Source organism: Spea bombifrons, chromosome 1, assembly GCF_027358695.1.
Source record: "Spea bombifrons isolate aSpeBom1 chromosome 1, aSpeBom1.2.pri, whole genome shotgun sequence".
NCBI classification, from domain to species: domain Eukaryota; kingdom Metazoa; phylum Chordata; class Amphibia; order Anura; family Pelobatidae; genus Spea; species Spea bombifrons.
Genome location: NC_071087.1, coordinates 43,620,813 through 43,647,094, shown reverse-complemented (window position 1 = coordinate 43,647,094; position 26,282 = coordinate 43,620,813). Strand labels below are relative to the sequence as shown.

The 26,282-nt window shown below is 36.2% G+C and overlaps 1 protein-coding gene across 1 annotated transcript in view; it reads left to right on the top strand.

The window, feature by feature from the left end:
- LOC128485370 (bifunctional heparan sulfate N-deacetylase/N-sulfotransferase 3-like) overlaps positions 1 to 24,336 on the top strand; it is a 67,227-nt gene extending 42,891 nt beyond the window's left edge. Inside the window, exons 7-14 of the mRNA XM_053461437.1 lie at positions 5,425 to 5,607; positions 12,222 to 12,318; positions 12,907 to 13,030; positions 14,029 to 14,203; positions 19,086 to 19,256; positions 20,868 to 20,977; positions 22,003 to 22,105; positions 23,764 to 24,336. Of these exons, the coding sequence (XP_053317412.1) occupies positions 5,425 to 5,607; positions 12,222 to 12,318; positions 12,907 to 13,030; positions 14,029 to 14,203; positions 19,086 to 19,256; positions 20,868 to 20,977; positions 22,003 to 22,105; positions 23,764 to 23,883 (1,083 nt within the window). The 3' untranslated portion in view covers positions 23,884 to 24,336. The remainder of the gene's footprint in view (positions 1 to 5,424; positions 5,608 to 12,221; positions 12,319 to 12,906; positions 13,031 to 14,028; positions 14,204 to 19,085; positions 19,257 to 20,867; positions 20,978 to 22,002; positions 22,106 to 23,763) is intronic.
- The last annotated feature ends 1,946 nt before the right edge of the window (positions 24,337 to 26,282 follow it).

Genomic DNA, 26,282 nt, shown 5'->3' with positions numbered 1-26,282 from the left:
TGCTAATACCAAATACTAGTACACATGCACTCATGCTAACACCATACACTTACTTACACACTTTAACACTATACAGTAACAGACTTAAAGAAAGCATTGGAGCATTTCTCTTCATGAGTCTACCATATGCAATACATTGAACAGGCATTGCTTCAAAGTAAATCTACTTTCTGCTTCTTCATGATCTGGGAACTCCTCTACACAGTGTTTGTACTACCACAGTTCACGTAATTCATGTTACGTAAACCCACTGGATGCTTTGGTTCCCTGGCGTAGGGAAGATTTTATTAGTCCTAATTTCCAGCAACCGCTGGAAGACTGCTTCTCATGCATGTATATCACATGTGCAGACTGTGGACTGACACCACATGGCGTCACGAAATAAATCCATGTCCACACCTCACCCATGGAATTCCAAATAATACTCTTCTATTACTAGTGACTCCATATACATACATGCACATACACTCACTGGCAACTTTATCAGGAACACACATAATAAGCCAATCACATAGCAGAAACTCAATGCATTTAGGCATGTAGACGTGGTCAAGACAACTTGCTTAAGTTCAAACCGAGCATCAGAATGAAGAATGGTGCCAGAAGGGCTGGTCTGAGTATTTCAGAAACTGCTGATCTACTGGGATTTTCACGCACAACCATCTCCAGGGTTTACAGAGAAAATATCCAGTGAGCGGCAGTTGTGTGGATGAAAAACGTCTTGTTGGAGAATGGACACACTGGTTCGAGATGACAGAAAGGCAATAGTAACTCAAATAACCACTCGTTACAATCAAGTTGCAGAATACCATCTCTGAACGCACAACATGTTGAACCTTGAAGCAGATGGGCTACAGCAGCAGAAGACCACACCGGGTGCCACTCCTGTCAGCTAAGAACAGGAAACTGAGGCTACAATTCACACAGGCTCACCAAAATTGGACAATGGAAGACTGGAAGAACGATGCCTGGTCTGATGAGTCTCGATTCAAGCTGCGACATTCAGATGGCAGGGAAATGAAACTGCATCCATATTAACAATCACTAGGCATCTAAGGTATTCATCATCATCATAGTGTGAAATAAATTTTCTTCTAGTAAATGTCTCATTCATTAGCTTGTTTGTCTAATGGAGCAAAACATGTGTTTAGAGTTTATAAGTACTGAACATAAAAGCATTAAGGGTAAGCAAATGCTCTGAAAAATACCCCTTGTCTTATAATTGAGGTCATCTTCTAATCAGACCTCAAATAGCTGAAAAAAAATGTCCGCTGGGGCCAGGCTGCTTACCGGTGCTTTGGTCCCGAGCAGGACAAGACAAGTTGCTTGCACAGCCGGGCCCCTGCAGAACTCTGAGATCTGCAGTTCAGGTAAGGGGTGGGGGAGGGTTTATGAGAAAGTATGTGCGGAATGAATGAGTATTTAAATGTTTGTTAATGAGTGTGTGTGTGATAGCATGTGTAAGGGGGGAGGGGGTAGCATGGCATAGGGAGGCTGTAATCACACTACTATCATCCCCAGGTTCCAGCATGTATTGGCTGCCTGGGCTTGATAGAAGTGTGATTACTGTTAGCAGATTATATATGTATATATATTTATATATATATATATATATATATATATATATATATATACATCTCCAGAAATGCCTTTTAACCCCTTATATGCCACTCTGCCTCATGATAAGCCTTTTCCTAAATTAATATTTAGATTTTGGGGGGGTCGTCTTATAATCGAGTAAATACGGTAATTGGGAAATTGGTGGTCATAGAGTTTGGTGTAATCCAGTGACATAATTTAGAAAGATTTAAGGCATTGTCTAGGTATATTCACAGTCAATACCACAGAAACTTTAGCATACTGCAATACTATCCATCATCCTGGGATATAAAGAAAAATACTTTATCACTTTTAATAAACAAATCAATGTATCTGCAGCTTTAATGCCACCATGTGCATCATATGAACACTTGGAAGCCAGTGAATTACTGTACAAAAAATACTCATTCTCTAATTTGTCTTATCCATTGGATCTGATAACTCTGGAAAGTAAATAATGGCAGACTCTATTTGCATCCTTTCAAATCTAATTTGGTCCCAGCTTTGTAATGTTAAAGGGCACTGAAATTTCCTGTTCGTGACAGATGCGTCCTGGAAGGCTATTCAAATGTGTACAGTACAGACAGATAGTCAGAGAACAAAGTGTACCCCTGGGCATACACCCTCATCATCAGTTCTCCAAAGACATTACATTAATCATTTGTATTCAGTGCTTGGGTGACTGCAAGCAAAAATTAGATCTAAGATTAAAAATCTAAAAATAATAATAAAAGGCTGTTTTGTGCAACAGAGAATATTAAATACTCTTTGTACATATTACAAATGCTTTAGGGTATGAATTCATTGAGCAGCATGTAAACACACTAATTTAAAAAAATACACTTACCCGAAACTGTTAAAAGGACAATCTTTATGTATGTAATCAAAAAAATTATTATACATACTGGGAATACATTCTTAGACATGGCACAACATATTGTGATGTTTACCTGAACATGTTTAGGTAATAATAACTTAGTCCAATGAATTTGGAACATGTGCTGTTCTGCAATCTGACATATGGGAACATGGGAAACCTATGGAAATTTGCATTAATTGCCTTGGTTATGCTATTTATGGGGCCAGAAGAATGATACATTAGGAAAGTACAAAGGCAAATATCATTAGGTAGAACATTAAAACATATTAATAAATATATATTTTTTTAGCTCTTGAAACCTTTATAGTTTCATCAGATTTGATGTTATTATCAGGAAAAAGATCAATTAAAACATCACCATGGGTCAAATTCCAAAAAAAGTGCACTTAGATACATGACATAAACACTGTCCACCTATTTAGTGGACTTGACTAAAATAAAAGAATACATAAAATAACTTATATATTAATATATTATATATATAAATATAAAATGTGTATATCATTTATTAATGAGACAATCGTGTATAAAAATATATTTTATTTACATTTCAGAAAATGTAACAGCCAATACTTAAACAACAGGGGTTCCAAAAAGGTGATATTTTCTTCTTGGTACCATAGACATTGAAAGACCCCAAGGACTAAACGTGACTATTAAACACAATAGACTATTTTATGGTTTTTCCTCAAGCTGGGCTTGTGGAGAGTAAGTACTAGATGTCCACCCTAATAATCTTTCCAAAAGATTGTGTCCAGAAATTAGTGAAGAAAACAGACAATATTATTTGCATATCAACCAAGGAGAAGAGCAGGTAAATAATAATCTGTTCTGCTCCAGTCTGTGAACTAAGTCTCTCTGGAAGGTCTACTTATTTAAATGTATTCCACCTGTTTTTGGATCAAGCCTGGTATAAGTACCACAAAGCTAGTCTCAACATTGGTAAAAAGAAATGATTTAAACGAGTAATGCTGGTCTGTGTAGATCAAAATTAACTACTCAACAGTATGGAGTATCCATGAGGCCACACTAGCCATCTGCTGTAAGTCATGTGTGGCACCAAGAATTTAAAAGAGGGGGACTGGGAGTGGTGTTTTACAATTTATATATTTCAATAAGTTTTGATGATCATTATCATTTTATGGTTTGCTGGGGACGGTTAGGAACATTCAGACCAGGGTAAGGTCACCTAAGTGGCCCATTCATAAAGCTGCCCTGCTGTGTCAGATAATACACTCACTGTGTTGTCTAACATACATTCCCACAGAGCCATTTCATAGAATTCCCATTAAAGAGAACATAACGGATCCAGGTGGAGTATAAATGTTGTCTATAATCCTTGTTACTATAGACACCCTTGTGGTTGTATGTGGAATTACAAGCAAAACACATAAAAGTGTCTTCTGCCAACGATTGACCCAGAGCAGCCCAGAGGTGCTGTGCTTTAAATATTTATTCAGTTTGTAAATGGTATGTGATCCAATAACCAAATTATTATGACTATACTTCGAAGATGATTGTTAGAAAACAGTCAACATACTTTAAAAGTCACTCCTGTTTTTTTAATTCATAGGTTGATTCTTAATTTGTTAATAATGGCAGATCAATGGTATTGGAAGCACAAGGTTATAGTGTAAGTAATAAAGATCTGATCCTAATAGACTTACAAGTCTATTACGTTAGAAAAAAGAACTGAATATTTCTTCCCAGTCTTGCACCTTTTAAAGCAATTTTCTGCTGACCTCTCTAAGGTTCTCAAGTCTTCATAAGCGCAGACAAGTCTGTTATGTGATCAATTTGGGAGACAGTTTAAATTCTTACAAAAAGTCAAAAAGATGTACAGTTACACATGCTACCTGGCTTAAAATGTAAGTGTTCTCATACTGTCATTACAGCTATATACAAATAGCAAAGTTAGGTAAGACTTTGAAAAAATGCCTGTTTTCTCCTTGTTTTTTTATTCCCAACACAAAGAACATTAATTACATTCAAACTGCAGGTGCTTGTATTTCAATTGAAGCAGACACAAAGAATTGTATTGTAAAGAAGCAAAATGTGCAGCATACTGAGTCTCAGAGCAGCAACATAGATACAGTGAAATTACCTAACATGGCACAATTAAACTATTCTGTGCAATTTCCTTTTTGAGACAAAATGATAAATTTGCTTGTAAGAATATTCCCTATAGAATTTGAACTTGAAGTTGCAAGTCATCGCTTCCTCTGAATGCTAATCCTGTTAAAACTGCTTAAAAGATTTTAAAGTAGAAGAATATGTAATAGGGCATCCTTTTCATTCAATTGACTGGACCATTGCTGAGATATCCCGATCCCTGCCAGATTACTGATAATCAAAAGAACTGCTGATCTAATTTAGTTTGCATGTTAACATTAGTTAGCACTGTGTCACATTCAGCACCATATATGTGAAAGTATATAGTATAAAATGATTTGAAGAATTATGTTGTGAATCTGCAAACCCAGAAACTGTGAATATATATAGAATTTTTTATAATGTGAAAATGTGCCAACAATTTCAATGAAATTAGCTTAATATAGACCATCGCTTTCATAGAATGAAAGAGGGCATGTGCATGTAAAACCTTTTGTGCTAGTAATTAATAACAGTAAGGCATATGCCTTAGAACTTGATGTTCTAGAAAATACAACACTACAGTCCAGAGGTGATTCATTTATTGTGTATTGGCAAAAAGTTCAAAGCATGGTAGAGTAACATGCATGAAAATATGTGTGATGATCTCACATGGTTCTATACTGTCAGAACTACTAGTAAAATATTAAGTCTAAAAGATATGTTGATTAATAAAATTAGCTGTACCAAAAAGGTACTGTAATTAAAATGCATTGAAACACAATGTAGCAAATCTGCCCCCTTGTGGCAATATAGATAACTGCAACTGTCAAAGACTTTGCTCTGTTTTTCAGATCAGCATCTTCATGACCCATTTATCTAACTATGGGAATGACCGTCTTGGTTTGTATACCTTTGTTAATCTGGCCAACTTTGTAAAGACGTGGACAAATTTAAAGCTGCAAACTCTCCCTCCTGTGCAGTTGGCGCATAAATACTTTGAGCTCTTCCCAGAGCAGAGAGCCCCTCTCTGGCAGGTGAGTTTTACATACAAATGTAATGTGAATTGTTAGCCCATCAATTCATAGAAACCATTATTTTGCTCCAATTATACTATGTGGTTTGCCCTGGAAATAAATATAAGGTACTTTATACAGAATGCATTCCAGCATTTGTGAATACCTAGCACATCACACAATTTCCTACATATTCCAATTCCTCTAGGATGCAAAAGAGAAAACTGATATGGTTCACCGTGATTATATTCAGACAGTTCTTGAATTGTGGAAGTGAGCCAAAATGCAGCAGATAGAATAGCATTTATTTTTTTCATTTTCTTAAACTCTCTCTAAAAAGCCTGAGGATATGAACCACACTAGGCAAGCTTTACAGTTTAAATTGTGCAACCCATACTGAAAGCTACTGAAAATGTATTCTTTACAGAGTTTCCATCGCTACTCTTTAAGCTTCATAATTTCTCATGGGCCGAACAAGCTGATTATATGCTTTGCATTTGCAAGTTAAATCACAATGATTTGACCCCAAACATACAGCCAAAGTCATTAAGAATGATCTTTCGTGTAAAGAAGAACAAGAAGTAATGGAAGTGATGGTATGGCCCCTCACAGAGCCCCTATTTCAACATCATCAAGTCTGTCTAGGATTACCTGAAGAGAGAGAAGCAACAGAGGCAGCCTAAATCCATAGAAGAACTGTAGTTAGTTCTGCAAGATGTTTGGAACAACCTACCTGCTGAGTTCCTTAAAAAACTGTGTGCAAGTGTAGCTAGAAGAATTGATGCTGTTTTAAAGTCAAAGGGTGATTTTTCTTCTGTGCACTTTGCATTTGGTTAAATGATATAAATAAACTAACGTCTATTTTTGAAAGCATTCTTATTTTACAGTATTTTCTTCATACCTGCCTAAATCATTTGCACAGTACTGCATAAATTTAGGAAATAGTTAGCTATTCAGCGATATCTTGTGCAAAGTAAACTATGATATGACAGACATAGGAAAGGATAGGATTTATTTTCCTATTATTTCCACATATATGTATATATATATGTAGGGATAAACAGATGTAGATTGCACATACAATCCATGTTGGTGACAGTACACAAGATATAGTATATGCACAAATAGAAGGGGCTAAACTCCAAAATCATGCTAATGAAATATAATATAGTTAGAAACTACATATTTCCAGATGTGTACCTCCCGGCTTTTGAGGGCAACAACTTGCATTGCTCTATTTGTTATTCTGGCTATATGTGAAAGAAGGTCCCGTCCCACCAGAGGTGTAACTAGAAACCAGAAGGCCCCAGTGTGAAAATTGCCCCTTGGCACGCCAACTTCACAAGCAATATGTGCCACCATTGCCCCCAAACAGCTTGTCGGTGCCACCTTTGCTCCCAAATAGCTAGTCTGTGTCACATTTTCCCCCAACAGCTTGTCTGTGCCATCTGTTCCCCCAAAGAAGTTTGTGCCACCTTTGTCCCAAGCAGCTTGTCTGTGCCATTGTTGTCCCCAAACAGCTTGTCTGTGCCCCCAAATAGTCTGTCTGTGCCATTTCTGCCTCTTAAACAGCCTGCATGTGCCACTCTGCCCCTAAAGAGCCTGCATGTGCCACCTCTGTCCCCTGAACAGCCTGCCTGTACCACATCTGCCCCAAAAAGCCTGCCTGTGCCACCTCTGCCCCTAAAGAACCTGCCTGTGGCACTTCTGCCCCTTAAACAGCCTCGGTGTGCCACATCTGCCCACTAAGCAACTGACCTGCGCCACCTCTGCCACAAATAGCTTGCATGTATCACCTCTGCTCCCCTAAATAACCTGCCTGTGCCACCTATACCCCTGTACAGCCTGTCTGTGCCACCTCTGTTTCTACACAGACTGCCTGTGCCACCTCTGCACTCCTACACAGCCTGCATGTGCCACCTCTGCCCATAAACAGCCTGAAGTATACATTCATTTACTGGTTAGCTGCCCTTTTTTTTTTTTTTACTAATGTGTCTTCAGCAGCTATTTCTTCACTCTAAAAGGGAACCTTCACATTTAACTGTAAATGCAAGGCTTTCCTCTTTAATATGAGTATTGTGTGTACAGGCTTTCTCTTGGAGGGAAAAGATGCCCTCCCCCTTCCTATTACTTTGCTTAAAAAATACCTATTTTCCTTTAACACTCATTGTCTGTAAAATGAAAACATTCCCTAGACAGGGCTTGGTATTATACCTGAATATGTTTGTAATTCAGCTAATTTCTCATGCTCATCTCTGAACCTTTTCCAATTTCATACTGCTGGAAAGTAAAAAATACACCCACATCCTTCTTCATAGCCAATAAGTAGCCATTCAATGTATAATACATACATACTTAATACATACTTGGTTTTCTTCCTTAAATGCATAATTTGACATATTTCTATGTTAAAATGCTATCCTCCAAAATCACCTACATTCAAATGCACAAATTCCTTTTTGAGAGAAAAGAAAGCAAATCAATGGTACATTTCTGTTGTTTCAGAATTCAAAGGTTTAAACTGCAAAGGAAGGCTAATTAGCTACAGAGCTTGCTACTGCTTTAGGTTATGAGATTTATTCTTTGAAGAGATGGCAATAACTCTATGATGGAATTATTTTTAAACAAAAACATGATGCAAATGTTACTTCAGTTATTTTAATTTGCTCAGGTGAAGAACCAAGTTTTAAAAATGGTTCCTTGCCTCCTTATATAACACACAATTGTAAGCATGCAATACGACAGTAAATAAGAAAAAAATACCCATAACTGGACTATCAAATCTCAGATATTTTGTACAGAATTTAATGCAAACAGTAGATATTACCATATTGATTCCAGGGAAGATAGTCTAGAGATGTCGTAATAACTTTTAGTGCATGGGCAGATCCGGGAGAGGCAACAGACCGCCTCCGGGAAAACCAGAGGTATGCTAGTGGTGTAAGGATAAAGAGGTACATCTCAAGTTCTGGACTTATCCCTTCTCTCCCTAATTTCTAAGAGAAGACGTGGTTTAGCAGGGTCAACTGACGTCGAACTGCGTGACCCCGTGGTAGTAGCAAGGCATCTTGCGCTGTGTGTCTGAGAATGTCAGTGTTAGTCTGAGGTTGTGTTAGCCTGGATGTCTTTGTATGTTAGTATGAGTGTCTGGGTGTTAGTGTTTCCGCGTATAAGTCTGCAGTAGTGTGAGTATTTGGGTGCGTGATTGTATGGTTGTGTTAGTGTGAGTGGCTAGTTGTGTGTGTTAGTGCGAGTATCTGAGTGTTGATGTTAGTGTGAGTGCCCTTCCAGAGATCATGCTCTGGATCCGCAGCTGTTTTATTGGACCATATTTCAGAGAGTAAGATGTTGTCACAGTAGCTTTCAAGACTGCCCAGGGTCCCTTCTACAATTCTCAGCATCAATTCAAGTCCTCTGTGGTCTTGAAAGTTTATGTATACATGAGTTTTTATTTATTGAGCACTAAATACATGAATTTACATAGCACTTTATCCACCAATAGAGGGGAGATGTGTTCTCAAATAATAAGTAACTACAGAAGATTTTATAGTGTATATGAAATCATAATATGTGACTCTACATCTTATATAATGAACATAGGTCAACTGAAATAATTTTAGAAGGTATGTACTATCCTAAACCATTGTGCCTCTTCTGGTAGAAGTTTTGCTAACTCATTTTCTCTACTTGAGTAGTTTATCATGCAAACTGCAAAATTAAAATTCATTTTAGCCCAAAATATTTTGCCTTCCACAGTTGGTTAACTTCCTGAGTAAGGAAATAAAAAGATATCTATAAACGCTTTATAGCAGTGATATTAAGATCAATAGTATCCAATCAAAGTTTGTTTTGGTTGATGTAATAGAGTAGTGTATTGTTTTTTAGTTTATTTGCCTATACCAAAATATCATGTTCCACAGTGGAATGTTTTGCGTCGAAACCCCTTCTCTTTACTAAGTTTCATAGTAAACTTTACTCTGTTTCAGGATGCCTTAATCTGTGTTCATGTTACTGTTAATTTTGCATAGTGTCAATTTTAATGTAATTAAAATTAATTAAGACTGATGTGATATTGAAGAAATAGAACATTCAACAAAAACTTTTTTTGTTTTTTTACTTCGTGTAATTATATTTATTACATTTATAAAGGTTTAAAAAAAAAACAGGTATATGTGTTTAAAAAATGCATATACAATCCTTCCCCTTCCATATAAACACTCGCTGAAACATCACATGACGCGGCATATTATATATCAGCACAATACTTAACGAAACAAACAGACTTTGCATTTAGCATTTTTTAGGAATATTGTCCTCAAGCACATCAGATGATTCCGTAATCAAATACTTTTTGGGCAATATGAAAATATTTGACATTCGGAACAAGTTACAAGAGTACCGTTCAAACCAAATGTAACAGAACTAAAATGCACCTAGACATTTTATATGTGCATACTTAAACACAAGCCAACATCGATTTCCCATCTAACATGCTGTGTAACGTATTGTGTGCCCTTCTGTGCCACACACACAAAACTTCATTTGTAAAACTGATGGTTTGCGGTAAAGAACCAGGCCCACGCTTCTTTCAAAAAAAATCATTTTCAGCCTTCGCTGTGCTAGTTCAGAATGTAAAGAGATTGCCAGACAAATGACGCCCTTTGAAAATGCCAATAAATCTGTTTGTTCTGTTTTCTTACTGAGTTCATGCGCGGGCCCAGCTCTCTAGCTTATTTATAAGTAGTCAAAATACTAATGCAACATCTCACAGGGGATCCAGCTCTCCAGACCGCCTGTCAGAAAGGTGGCATAGAAACAACAAATGAAACAATGCTTTGTGCTAGTGATTAATGGCATATGTTTAGAGAGAACCACGTTTATTATATTGTAATTAATTGCAAAACTAGTTTATTTTCCCGTCAAAGACATCTATAGCTTTTTGAATAAGTAATAAAACTGGGTCTGTGCTATATCGCTGTAAATATAACTCAAGAATGGCATGAAAGAAGCCTATAAGTACTGTACAGAAAGCAAAGGGTATTTCTGTTCTGTAGAAACCAATGGGGACTGATGGCTGAAAGCTAAAAAGCACAGAAACATTACAGCTAGGCCAACACGTTACTCAGTACAGACATGACAATACAATGAATAAAGCTGAAAACTTGATGTAATGTGAAAACTGGGATTTTATGCTAAAGGTAAAGGTGAGATAAAGTCAGATAGTATTTTTATAGTTGTGCCACGTTAAAAAAAGGTGCACATTTTGCAGAATGCATTCTTTTTTTTATTAAGTTCAGAAAGCTAATTTTTAATGATTTTATACATTTACAAAGCCCGGTCATATAACACGATGCTATACATAGTACCTTTAATAGCTTCTCTTTTATTTCTCTATGGAGTTATAATATTCTAGTCCACAGCTCCATAAAACCGAAGTGCTTGTTCTCTTCCAGGACATCACATTTAAAGGGGTGATATTTAAGAATATATGTTGAACATACCGGGTATGCAACATTATTGTATGAGGGTCTGATAATGTGAACCAAAACAATCTACATGCAAGTTACAGTTGCCAGTTAACTATTTCAAGACGTTGTAGCAAAAGTTAATGACACTGATATAGGGGAAAATGTTTGAATACAAGTAGAAAACCTGACAAAGAACCTCTGAGAAGGTAATTAACAGAACTATGTAAATGGAGATTACGTTGCTGCTAGTAGTTATGAAGGTAATGGATGTCAAAGCTATTAAAAAATGTCCAAACTGGCTATGCTTTTCTCAGCAAAAGGGACCCAAGAAGACATATAATATCTACATGCAAACATATTTAAAGTTAACCCTAATGGATCCTATCAGTATATAGAGACTTTATATAGAGATTTGATGGAGACTCCTCTTCATATCAAATATGGTTCTTGTGTATCAGAACAGAATAGTAATAGAAGTAACTTCTTAGAGTTGTCCAGAAACCTGGCTAAACCAGGTCATCAGTAACCTTATTAATATTAACGGGGACATTTGTTTAATGGCCCTCACTGTCATTTTTTTAGATTAAATTATTAAACAGAGAACTAATAACAGTTATAAAACTCACTATAAGCTCTGTTTTGGTCCTCGTGTCTGTCTTTAAGTGTCTGCAGTTGTTTTGCCGTAATTTTCGTGTTAATTGGTGAATTATGAATAGTAGGCCCTAAAAGAAGTTGAGCCCATTGTATAGATTGGACTTCCATTGTATAGATCCAACAGCGTGCTTTTAATTACAAGTCTCTAAATGCTTTTGTGCTTATGTTCTTTCATTGTGTATGACATTTAATGTTTAATTACATTTCTGTTGATTTTAAATTAAAACAAATCAAGTCTATTTTTGCATATTTATGTTTTACTAATTACTAATTTGTAATCTAACGTTGTGATGTACATTATCATATTCCTAATAATGTATATAGCTATATATATATATATATATATATATATACATATAAATTAATGAATCCACCTGGCCGTTCTTCAAGGCCTTCAATAGAATTTGTCATATTAACGAATGCAAGGATCTATTGAAATTATATTGTACTTGATAATATTCCACGTTTAAAATTACAGATCTAGCAAATGTTTCTTTCAAAATATTTTTGCAGAACCCATGTGATGATAAGCGTCACAGAGATATTTGGTCTAAAGAAAAAACATGTGACCGTCTACCAAAATTTCTTGTTGTTGGACCTCAGAAAACCGGTGAGAAATGAATATGTTAAATGATTCAAGGGTAAAATAAACAATGTTAGAATGTAAAAAAAAAAAAAGAATGTATGTCACATATTAAGGGTTTAATTTACCAAGTTACAGTTGAGCAATGTTGGTGGTATAGTTTTTGTCAGCCGTCCCTTCCAGAGTGGAACACTCTGAAGAACTGCTTAGGTCCACCTTTTTATAGGTATATAGCATGTAAGCCAGTCTAGCGGGGTTCAGTTTTTGGGGAAAAGGGGGGATAGCTAGAGATGGAAGCAGTGGAATTAATCATGCCCCTGTACCTATCTACACACACACACACACACACACACACACACACACTGCATTGCATGCAGTAGACCTCTCAGTGATGCCATTTGTGTTATATTTGTTTACATTGAATATCTGGTTTTTTTAGCATTTTAAATTGGAATATATATATATATATATATATATTTATTTATAATACCATGACAAGTCACAAACATGACTTCATATTGGCACAAAAAGAATGTTGTTTAGTTCTTGCTATAATGCTGAAATGTTTCTAAAAATGTATTTATACTTTTGTAACTTACAATCTTTTGACTGCAGGCACAACTGCATTATATTTATTCCTAGTTATGCATCCCTCCATAATCAGCAATTCGCCGAATCCCAAAACATTTGAGGAGTTGCAATTTTTCAATGGAAATAACTACCAGAGAGGGATAGATTGGTAAGTAGGAACGTACCATTCTACTGTTTTGCGATCTCTAATCTACCAACAATATCAGAACATCATCAAACACTGTAGATGTAAGTATAGAATGTGTTAGTTTGCAAGCAAAATGTGAATAGAAAAAAAGTTATCCAACCAAGAGCACAAAAAATACTTAAGAAACAACTGAGGTCAGGGGAATTATAACTAAACAAATCAGAAACCAGAAGCTCTCTTGAGCAAACCAATATGCTACATTATAACACCAATAAAATGAAAATTCCGGTTCTCGGTTTTCAGCAGAAACATATTATCTCATTTCCCCTCTTGTGGCTGGAAGATCATAACTAAGCAAATATAAAGTTATCTCCCAGTGGAACTTACTGTGTATTTCAGTAAACGAATGTTCAGACATTATTTAACAAACACACCGCAGATGACCAGTGTATCCAGACTTCCAAATGCTGCTCCTTCACTCCTAGATCAATCTTATTTATCATGACTCTCTTTTATAGGTCATTTCTGCAACGCGCACTAGTCTGAACTTTATTCCGTTAATGTCAATTTATTTTACTTCTGTTGCCCGTTGATTACCGCTCGGCTAGAAAACCTAACTTCTCCTAACCCTAGGTTGTAAAAAAAGAGAGCAAGGCAACGCTGGTTTGAGCTGAATTACAAGCAGGGCTTTAATCATTACCTCAGCTATTCTTAGTTGACATCTAATAACTTGGTTCTCTCAAGTCAGCCTTTTGAATCCGAAGTTAAATTACAGCACACGGGAGATCTGATATTCAAGGTTTATTTTCTATAACGCAAGCCTGTTGATGTAAAAAAAAAAGCCTAGTGTAAAATGTGGTGCCTCTGCACATAAAATTGTGGTTTCAGCATCAAATGCAGAAGGAAACAATTCTTATAAATGTTTATTATTGAAGTTTATAAAAAAAAAAGATGATTGTTAAAATAATGTTTTGTGAATATACTTTTATTTCTTAATTAGGATTTTATTACTTTTTCAGGTACATGGATTTTTTCCCCATCCCTAACAACGTAACTACTGATTTTTTATTTGAAAAGAGTGCCAACTATTTTCATTCAGAGGAAGCGCCGAAGAGAGCAGCAGCCCTGCTACCTAAGGCAAAAGTCATCACTATTCTCATCGACCCCTCTGATCGGGCGTATTCTTGGTACCAGGTGAGATATTGATAATAAAAATTAAACAGAATAACAGTTTGTAAGACATATTGCTGTGAACATAGTGTTCTGCCTATATACACTTTAACACACAGCATCCTCAACAAAACCATGACTATGTTAAGTCCTACCTAAAACAGCTAGACAACTGCTTTACATTTTATAGATGTTATTGAATGTTTCAAGGCTTATTTAAAGGGTTAAAACTTTGTGATCTGTTTGGCTACAATATGAACAATTGCTATTTGGTAAAAGTCATGTTTAATGAAAGGCTGCCCATTGATAGTGGAGCCCATCTATGCTTATGTGGAGGCAGCCACACACTGAAAGGCAGGGGAACTATGGATGTAGATAGTTATTATGAAAACTAATATTTACATAAGAGTGCTAACTAATCAAGCTAGAGATTGTAATATAATAAATGTAACAATGCTAAAAGATATGTAAGCAACATTTTTTTTTAATTTGAATGCTGGGCAGCAATTCTAGTTGGTGACTAGTAGTATGACATCAATTGAGGCCCATGCAACTTTGACCATTGGCCAAATTTAGCATAGCTGGCCAGTAATACAGGGGTCAAAAGGTCATCTGAGATACCCAACACTTCGGAGTACACTTACTACACCTCTTCCAATATATATTACTACATCCAAGTTAACTCATACTGAAATGGTGTTAAATAATAGTTACTACGGAGATAAATATATGAATCTGTCATTCAACCTGATTGTGGCAATAAGGACCAATGTGCCCCACTGTACCTTCCCCTCTCATCTACTTGTATCCAGAGATTCAGAGTAAGTATGGATCCAAATACATTGTACGCACGTTAAAAAAGTAATTTCATCGAGATGGGAACATAATTTAGTGCCTGTGAAATTCATTTTTTAAGTACGCTTGAAAGAAATTATTGTATTGTAGCATAAATTTATAAAGTGCATAGAATGTCCGTAACACATAGCACAGAACAGTAGGGAAATATATAATCAACTCAAGTGATACAGACAGCATGTAAGGGAAATTTGTGATTGCAAAAGTAATTTTGGGCAAAAGAACAAGATGTAACACTCTGAATAAGGTGAATAAGAACACTGATCACACCTGTTTTATTATATATAGTAAAAATATCTAACCACGAAAATGAATCATAGACTATCACCTTGATTGCATTTTATGTTATCTAGCATCTTACTTTCACTATTTTTAGTTTGATGCTAAATAAAGCCTACTAGACAATTCAATGAACTGTTTTGAAATAGATAGAATATGTGTCTGTTACGTAGTCAATTGGTCAAATATGCAGGAGTTGCTGACATTAATGGAACGCTACCTCTGGTCACTTAGACAGCTATACATCACTGCTCTAGAACCAATTTAACAGCTTTCATTTTCTTTCCACGTGGCCAATGTAACTTACCAACAGGTAACTTCCTAGATATGATGCCATTTACATTTGACTTCATTTTGTAACAAATTTTTTGCCAGGGTCAATTGTGGTTTTCCAATCTGAATCAGTCATACTTGTTCCTCACCCACTCCAACATGGTTATTCGTGCCGTGTACAACAGAGTGCGTATGGGTCCAGGAGGCTGCCTATTCACACACAGTATCCACATACAGAATGAAAGAGCAAAACAGCAGCTGGTAGCAGCAATTGCATGTCACGCTGTGCTTAACGCTTGTACTCCGATTGGACCTTCACCTTAAACCCTGTGCAGCCTGATCAACAATTTCTTATGGAATAAAAATTAAATACCTCATTGTCATTTTGCAACCAGTTACATTTAATATCACACACCTAAAGCACAAAAAGGAAATATTCAAATATATTAATAACAATTAATTTACTTGCTAGAATTTGCGATGGATGTAGACATTACCGTCACTCAAGGGCCTAATGTGTTATTTTATAAACAAATTACTTTAGATTGTTGAGTAAATGCCTTTAAATCAACTGACTGTCCTACAATGCCTGGCTTAGCACAAAATTGAAAATGTATATTAGATTCTTCAAAACACAAAGGTGCATAATGAGGTTTTATATGTCTCTAGCATTCCTCAGACAGATTTACACCTTCTCATTAAACCCAACTTGAGAGCTTGACCTGCATTTCTCACATTAATGTCCATAAATCTCGAGATGTAATACCAGGCATCCTTTCTGGTAAACAAGACATTGGGATTCAGAGCATGAGCGTCACATTAAATCAAAATGCTCTTCTATTTTTTTGTTGTTTTATAGTCACGAGCGCCTGGAATCCTGCGAGCCGTTTAATTTTTAACTGTCATACTTATATTAACCTTACACTTAATGATGCTCTTCAGACTGGACAATGATCAAATACTCTCAGCTTCAGAAAATATTTAAATAATACATTGCAAGTTCTCCCAAAGGCTAAATTTGCTTATTATTATTATACTTAAGACTTCCCTGGCTCATCATTGTTTTTTCAAATGAACAAGTTAAATTTGTCTCTACCACATCATTAATAATTTACATTCAAGGCATTGTTAACCCCTTAAGGACCGGGCATTGTTTTGGGGGGTTTTGTACCCTTTGTGACCAAGGCGGTTTTAAAACTTTTGCGGTGCTCGTGTTTAGCTGTCATTTTCTTCTCTCCCATTTAGTGTGTACATACAAGTTTTTTATTTTGTTTTCAGAACCATTTTTTTGATCATATCATCTAATTTCCTATTAAAAAATATGCACATGGTGAAAAATTGAAAAAAGTACTTTTTTTCTCACTTTTATTTGAAAAATATTTTACTTTTCTACAAAAGCTAATGAAAAAAACTGCTAAATAGATTCTACTATTTGTCCTGAGTTTAGAAATACCCAATGTTTTTATGTTTTTTCTTATTTTTTTTGCATGTTATAGGGCAAAAAAAAGTACAAATAGTGTTTTGCTATTTCAAAATGATTTTTTCCAAATCTGGTCGTTCTGCCCCATGTGCTATTTGGGACATCTTTGAAGCAGGCCAATGCACTTTACCTCATTAAACCATATATTTTTGAAAACCAGAGACCCAAAGGTATTTCAAATGCTGGTATTTTAATCCTTCCCATGCACTAATTCTACTAACACTCTTTGTCAAACTTTGTGGGAGTAATTTATTTTGTGTTTTTTATTACACAAATTGTAATTCAGGTATAAATTTATTTCCCGAGTACATCTACCCCCCTGCCTTAAAGCTCCCGGTCCAGTCCCCACAAAACAATGAAGCCATACGGAGCCTGCAGAGATTTGTGGATGCATTCTTACCCCAGTCTTACCCCACTGTTACTCAACAATTGGCTAAGTTGGAACATCCTGTCCAGAATATACAAGACCATCAAGCGGCTCTCCAAGCATAAGTACAAGCCATCCAAGGTAAAATTGCTTGATTGTTTCCGCAGTGACCTGAGCCATTACGTTTCATTTGTCACTTCCTCTGAGTTGATCTTTGTTCTTAAGCCCCTGACGTACTTTACAGACTTTGCCAAGTACAGGATCGTTATCTCTTAGCTGTCCAGAGGTATAATGGCCTGAGCTCATCATCTCCAATACATCCTGAACTTTACCCATATACTTCCTTCCACCAGTTGATGGATGTTTTATATAATAATCCACACAAGACTTTCACTGCGGAGTCCTGTATCAGTACCCTAAAACAAGGCCATAATCCTGTGAAGACCAGATGAAACTTTCCAGCTCTGCACCATCAGTTTCACTTGGAATTATCCAAAACCCCAAAAGAAGTACTGGCTCTCGTGGAAGTGCCTGGATCACTGGAAGAATTCATTTATTTAGTAACTAAATGGATCGGAGGCTTCATACATCAGACGGCCACCTCGACCTTCCCTTGCGATTCACTCAACCGTTCAAACGGCACCACCACCGGCTACTGAAGAACCCATGCAGATAGGCATTACATGCTCTGAGGCCGAGAAGACCAGGAGAAGACAAGCCAACCTGTGCTTGTACTGCAGGAATTTTGAGCTATCTTGTATTGGTGTCTCTTAGAAAAAAAGTTCCTGTTACTATTTTGTAGCTATTTTGTTTGTCTCTGCAGTCATTCTCATATACTAAAACTAGTATAATATATTCAAGTTTAATACTTGGATAAAGTCCTGGGCTGCTGCATTGCTGGAAAGCAAGAGTAAAAATTATTCTGTCAGTAGGAAGCCGGTGTCTGCTTTTTATTGTACTTGGTTAACACAAATTAGTAAATCCAAATAAAGAAGAAACGAGTCTGGCACTCGTGCTTTCCTTTATTCCATAATATAATTAATTAATTGTTGATTAAAGAAACTTTAACAGCACTGCAACATTGTGGAAGGTGTATCTCAGCTACATAAAGCTTTACGTGTTTTGCGTGCCAAGCGCTTAACCATAAGCCTTTGATTAAGAGCCTGGTGCGCAAAGCACGTAAATCTTTCTTTATTCGGATTTATTTTAGTACTTATCACTGTAATTACCTTAATACTCGTTTTCAAGAATTTAATCTGAATCATCTTAAAGTATATTAATCAAGCCACAGACTTTTTTTAATGTGGCCTGTGGTGACATGTCCAGCGGTTTGCAGCAATGCCTTTGCCGCAAAATGGGGGGAGGGCAGATTGCTCAATGGGCTAATTACAAAAAAGATTTCTCCAACCATTCCAATTAAAACCATAGTGGAAAGTGCTGAAACATAACAGCTTCCATAGTATTTGGTGAAAGGCACTTCACGCGTTTAAGACGCAGAGCATCGGGATATGGCATCATATCTCGGTGTTCAGCAGTGGGGAGGACATCTGCCCTGTACATTACTGATCCTTCTATAATATCCCCAAATTGTGCTTGCTACATACTAGATGTTTTAATTGCTAAAATGTTCAATGGCTCTCTATTTTACACAGCACCAAAGAGCTCACCAGGACAGTGTTGCGCTCAAATTCAGCTTCTATGAAGTGATAACAGCTGGACAACAATCTCCAACGGAATTACGGGCGCTCCAGAAGAAATGCCTGGTACCTGGGTGGTATGCTACACATATAGAGCGTTGGCTGCAGCATTTTCCATCTTTACAGGTAACATATGCAAATTTCCGCTGACAGGATCAAAAAGTCTATTAAAAGGTCATCAGCTTTCCCACTACAGTATTTATAGGAGACTATACAGTGACATATGAAGTAGAATGCTATTACTTAAGCCTGTTTTCAGGATTACCCTATGACACTTATTCAGCAGTCAGAAAGATTGTTTGGGTCTATTTACTATAATGTGTGCTTTCAATTAGAAAAAAAAATAAGCATACTTGCATGAATTTGACAAAAGTCCAACTTGCAAATTCACTAAAGCCACCTTACAAGCATATGATGTCATGGTATGCCTTTTAATGCACAGAAGATGCCGAACATGGAGGGGGCAGCTGTGGACTCTGCCCAATAAAGGTGGTGGGTCTTTATTATCTAATAGAGGTGGTTATATTTGTATGGTAAGTATCACTCTAAGGGGCCCTGACAGGTAATAAATATTGGTAATAAATGTATTCTTTATTTTTAGCAAATTTTTTCCTTAAATAGTCTCTGAATCTTGGCGACCTTGTATTTACACTGCTTATCATTTGCACACTCAACTCAAAATGTCTCATGATTGCTAGGTATTACCAGAAAGAGCAAATAGCAGAAACGAAATCATTTCTTCTCCTAGTTTTAATTTTTTTCTATACGTTGTTATTTCGAGCTATACAATCTAATTCGAAAATCTAGCTGCAGATTTGCAAAATACCTTAAACGATGGATCTGTGGTATCTAATATCACAAGAAAATCTTTCAAAATAACAAGGTGCAAAAGCCTAGAAATACCTATTTGTGAACAGAATGTCAGAAACCATGCTAGGAGGTAATACATTATCTTTACTCCTTTCTTGAGACAGATGGTACAAGCCAACAAGACAGCATCCAGGGTGATGCTTTTTATGCTAGTGGCAGTATGCTGCTGGCAACTCCAAATGAATAAATATTACTAAAAAAAAGTGCTTACATGTGAATATGTGTTAAAAAAAAAATGCAAAACTGACAGCTACATAATATGTTCCAAGCCTAGATATGTATTTTTTGGGCGGTTTTGCAGTAAGTACTATGGGTTTTTATTTATATGAAAATGGGTACTATGGTTTATAATGACTGCTCCGAATGTACGCTCTGTACATTTCTATTACTATTTAATTACTATTATTATGATAATCCAACATATTCTGAAGCATAACTACAAGACATGTTATCAAAATATTGATATCGTTTGTTAAAGGCATTGTTACACCGACTATTTAAATTATAATCTGACAAATTGTACTATGGACCAATAAATAAATGAAATATCATAAATATAAATGCTAAATGAAAATGATAAATTAAAAGCCAATATAGTTCAGTGTTTATGAGATATATCTCACACTGTGGTATAGGATCAAAATCAAATACTATATATAGATAAATACCGTGTATATATATATATATATATATATATATATATATATATACACATATATATATATATATATATGTATATATATATATATATAGATATACACACCGGTATATATATTCATACATAGATAGTTATCTGTAATATATCTCTTGGAATATTTTGTACTCTCAAATTCTTTTCATTTGAGTTTTTTAAAATTGACTTTGTAGGTTCTTATTGTTGATGGACAGCAGCTACGAATAGACCCAGCCAATGTGATGGATGAAGTTCAAAAGTTTCTGGGGGTGTCTCTACATTACAACTACTCAGAAGCATTAACGTGAGATTCTTTCATGTTTCAACTTAGTTTATTATTATTATTTATGTATGTGTTATATGCAAATTAACACATAACCGTCCTCTAAGATCCAACAATGACCTGCACCTTGCATCTTCACTTATCACCTCCTCCCATGCCACCTACAGGACTTCTCTCGCGCAGTGAACTCTCTTCCCAGTGTTGTCTGACTCTCACCAACGCTACCCTCCTTCAAACGCTCCCTAAAAACCTTTCTCTTCAGGGAAGCCTACCACTGACATAAACATCAAAACTTCTCTCTCGCCCACTTACAACTCGTATCAACTCTTAAATCCTCTAGACTGTAAGCTCGTTTGAGCAGGGCCCTCCTCACCTGTTGTCTCTGTGAGTCAATTTGTTATGTTACATACCACTTGTTATGTCCTGTCTATCCAATGTACAGCCCTACGGAATTTGATGGCGCTATATAAAACAATAAATAATATTATTATTATTATTATTATTATTATTATTAATAATAATTAATCTTGTCCCAAAACACTTTTGTACCAAGTGTACAAATGTGTTGATTGATGAGTTGTTGGAGAGGAGCTCAGTTATCAAATTACTAATCTACAAAACATCTATTAAGTATCCAATTATCCCATAGCAAAGCCCCATTACAGTAGTCAGCTTTCACTTTCCTGAATAATATACTTAATGGGGCTTCCATATAAAGTTGATTGTCATAGCTATTTATCACATGGCCTGGCTAAAAGAGCCACAGGCTGACTCTCCCCGGTAAGAAAGAAGCCCATATGCATCCAGAAACTTTAAAGCCCATTAAAGCCCATTTCCGTAGTGCAACGGAGCTGGGCTGAGCTTTCCTTAGTATGACAACTATACCATTTATTATGTTGAAAAATAAAGACAAGTATAGTAAGTTTACAAAGTTAACAAATGAGAAATAAGTCCCAAAGGTGTCATGACCAGTTTAAATAAATGCACACTCTATATTTTAAAAAAGGTTTAATGATGTCTATATTATTGAATATATATATTTTTAGGTTTGATTCACATAAAGGATTCTGGTGCCAGCTACTGGAAGAAGGAAAAACAAAATGTCTGGGAAAGAGCAAGGGTAGAAAATACCCACCCATGGATTCAGAGGTGAGGCTTTTCTAAAAAAAAAAATAAAAAACCTAAAAACTTTAGACCAATTTGTGTCAAGTCTGCATTAAATAAAAAAAAAAACTGTCTATTTCAGAATGATACAGGTTGTTATACTTACCGCATCTATCATTCATTATCTGCTGGTCTTTAACTGTTGTGTGAAAAAACAACAATATGAGCAATCAATATAAGAGTGGGAGAGGTGGTAGTGGTAGTTTAAAATGGATACATGGTTGCAGCTTTATTACATGTGTGAACAGCTGCAGGAGAGAGAAGATTGTTAATGGCCAAAGTCAGCATTCACCCTCTTGGCCGATCAGCCCTCCTATTGTGCCACTTCTCAATGGGGAGGTTACCAGAGAGATCTCTGATGTCCCCAAACGGTCCATTTGCACTATTGTTTCTATCCCAATCAAGCACAGCGTCCATAGATTGCTTTAAAAGGCAACCCTTTAAGTCATAGAGTGAGGGGATATGACATCATATCCCAGCACTGTTCAAGGAAGACAGTAGCCATGGAGGGAGCAGCTGGGGGAGATGTCCTCGGTCAGGCTTAGACAACACCTAAGGTAAATACGGCTTGAGGAAAGTGTGGAATAAAAAATGGGAATGGAGGTTGTAAGGGCTGAAGAAAAGCCAAGAGATGATGAGTGCAAAGAAACAATGTAGTTAAAGTCTAAGTAGTAGTGCAGTAAGTAAAAATAAGAAGGATAACAAGCTAGATGACTTAGTGGAACAGATAAAGAAAACGATGCTGGTGAGATTGGGAACAAAGCCGTGAAAAAATTGAATGGCCACATTTGCATGCTTACCCACGAGGGACTTCACGACATGTTAAGGGAAAAGAACATTAACTACAAACTTTGTCCCTTTTTTCCAAATATTTTTCAAAAACTAATCTTGAAAACCAAATGTTTAAATGTAGCTTAATCTCTAATTACTGTTGAACTGGCCATTATGGAGACACATTTCTAAATGCAGGCTTAACCACGTCCTATGTTTTCTTATAATTAGAAAATGGAAAGAGCCAGCGGATGACAAAATGCCTTAAACGTGATGTGTCTTCCCCATGTAATTTCACCCATGGGCATGGAAGTCTAGACATTTGTTTAATTATAATGCCACATACTAAGTAATTCCCTCTTATGAAAATAAGCATACACTACCCTAGGCATTCATTTATTATGGAGCTGATGAAGTGAGGTTTTAATAAACGCTTGCAGAAATATAAAAACATCGTTGCATAGCTCCAATGTTAAAAATAAGCAGTTTGAGGATTTATTTTGGCCGACCGTCGTTACATTGTTGAAAGGATTATCTTGCATAAATAATAAAGAGCTAATCTACCAACTGTGCTGAATTTAACATCACTCTTTAGAACACCTAAAACCTTATCAGATTTGATTATTTAATCATGTAAAATAGTCATTTCTTCAGTGAATTCTGTATTGTCCTGTGATACGAAAGTAGGAAAGTTGTTGTCACGGCAACTGAAAAACCTTTCAAATGTTTCTGTTTTGTATTTTTCAATAAGGATCGGGTAATGTTGGTTTACCTAACATGCTACAGAGCTATGTCAATGTTTTATCGAAATGGATCGTATAAAATGAAAGCCCCTGTTAAGCGACTGACATCTATGCTCCATTTTTCCCCAGTGCAGAGCATTTCTGTCAACCTACTACAGAGATCATAATGTGGAATTATCAAAACTTCTACACAGGCTTGGCCAACCTCTTCCTTCTTGGCTAAGGCAAGAACTGCAAAAAGTCAGATAGCACTAAGAACAAACCCTGTGAGTATCTCTTGGGGATGTCAGGTGACCAACGGCCAGTCAGTTCCTCATCCTTGGATATTATTGACTTCTTCAAGGCGGAATTCCAAACAAGCCTATGTTCAATGTACTGTTGATACAAATACAGTACAAGATCCTGGAGTTTGTTCCTGAATGAGGCAATATCTTTGTTCTGTTTGCCCCCACGCATTTCGGCAGCCGCTGTTGAGGATTTGTTTTCCATGTGCTGGCATGTGGATTATGGCATTGTCTGAATCTGGCCCTTTACTTTGAAGTGTGTTGAATTCTGTATTGCATAGTGTTTGGTTGCTGAATAAACATGTTCCAGGAAAATAAATCTGGTCATATAAAACCTTCAAAAGTCAAGTAGCTTGGTCATTCAAACTGACAATTCAATTTTTTATGTTAATAAATATGTTACCTACATCGTCTGAGACTCCTGTGGTTCTGTGGATTATGAAGCTTCAGCCCTACCAGAATGCATAGTTGAGAATTACATAGTTACATAGTTATATAGGCTGAAAAAAGACATGTGTCCATCAAGTTCAGCCTTTCCTATATCTTACTGAGTTCAAGAATTCTCATAGATTGTATTTAGCACTATACAGGGTCAGCTAAACCCTTCACAAGAAGATGTGTCCCTTCATAATCCATAGTAAATTAAGTAAGCAGAACTGCAGCTTTCAGGCAAATACCCGCTTTAGTGAATAAAGCCCATGGCCTGTCTACCTAAATGGAGCAACACTGGCGCATGCTTTAATCTGCTGGGATTTTGTTTTTTTGTAATATACCCCAGGGAAATAATTTGCCTAAGGTTAAGAGAATTAAAAACATCCACAGTTATTAGGTAAGTGTTTCCATATGCATAGATACAGCACACATCAGAGTTGGTATTTACTTGGAAATCAACTTTTATTTAGTGTTCTTAATTAGATACAAAAATAAATCAGAAAAAATATAAACTTTAGGTTTTAGGAGTCATAAGTGTTTCATTTGTAAATATGTCACAAAACAAAAGGCTTATTGACTGCAGACCCAGCACAATGAATGGACAAGAAAATTGATTTAGTGAAAAAAAAAAAGATATATAATGATTGGTTGTAGTTGAATTATACTAAAAATAAACTTTCAGAATGAGTCATTTGAGAATATAATGCGTTGCTGAATTCCACGCTGAAAAGCTTGAGAATTTGAATGCATGCTCATTAAAACGAGGCATTTCATTTATGGAGCTATGAACGGAATGGTTCGGTAAGATAACACCACATAAAGACATGTCATTTTTGTAGTCTATTCAAACTGTCTATAGAATGCTGTGCTATGCAAATATGATTTTAAAGGTGTTTTCTTTGTGCCAAAGTTACGCAGTAGCGTGAATGTCACATATTTAAAGTTTTTGTATTTTTTTTTTTTACTTTTTTAGAGTTTTCTACATATTTAAATGTGTAATATTACCTTGAGTTAAGGTTATTATCCAGATCACTGTGATATATTGTGTCATTGTATGAATTTTATATTTAATCCAACTATCGACTATTAAAAAAAACTGTGATTTTGAAGAACATAGGAGCTTGCTTGGTGCCACATAACACATTAAGGCACATGCCTAGTGCCCCCTAAGCTCCGGGGGGCCTTTGGAAATTAATTCCTGACAACAAATATGTGTTTTTATAAGTGCTCCTGGTTAAAATTACTATATGCCATAGAAAATGTCTTTCAAAGAAAAACTTAACTGCATAAACTATATAAAAAAACCTTTAATAACCAGCTATGACAGCTGAGACACAATTTACATTAAAATCCTACAGGCAGGCAAGGTGGGAAATTGGTACGTGCGTCCTGTTTTGTTGAAAGGGACACTTTAAATTTGAATGTGGTAATGTGCATTGTAAATGCATTGGGGATTATGCAGTTTCCCCATTGCCTATTTTATGTTCAGGTGACCTGCAGTGGCATAACAAAAATGCCTGTGCCCCGTTTAAGACAAAAAGTTGGGGCCCCAAGCTTCTCCTAAACACACAGTAACATATTTATATACACACCAACACACTAACATACACACACAGTACATTTTTTTACACACACATACATACAAACATATGTATTTACACACACACAGTAACATACTAACCATGGGAGGGCTGACACCTTCCGGCACATGGGGGGTGCAGATAAGGATGAGTCGTCCACCACCCGGTAACTAAAATACGCACACAGACAGGCGCTCACTAAAAACAGCATCACTCAATCATCACATCTCACCTCCATCACACCTTTTACATATTACACATAACTCCCTCACACCTATCACATATCACACCTCATTCCCTAACAACTATCACAAATCATTCCCGTAACAATCACTCGCCTATCACACATAAC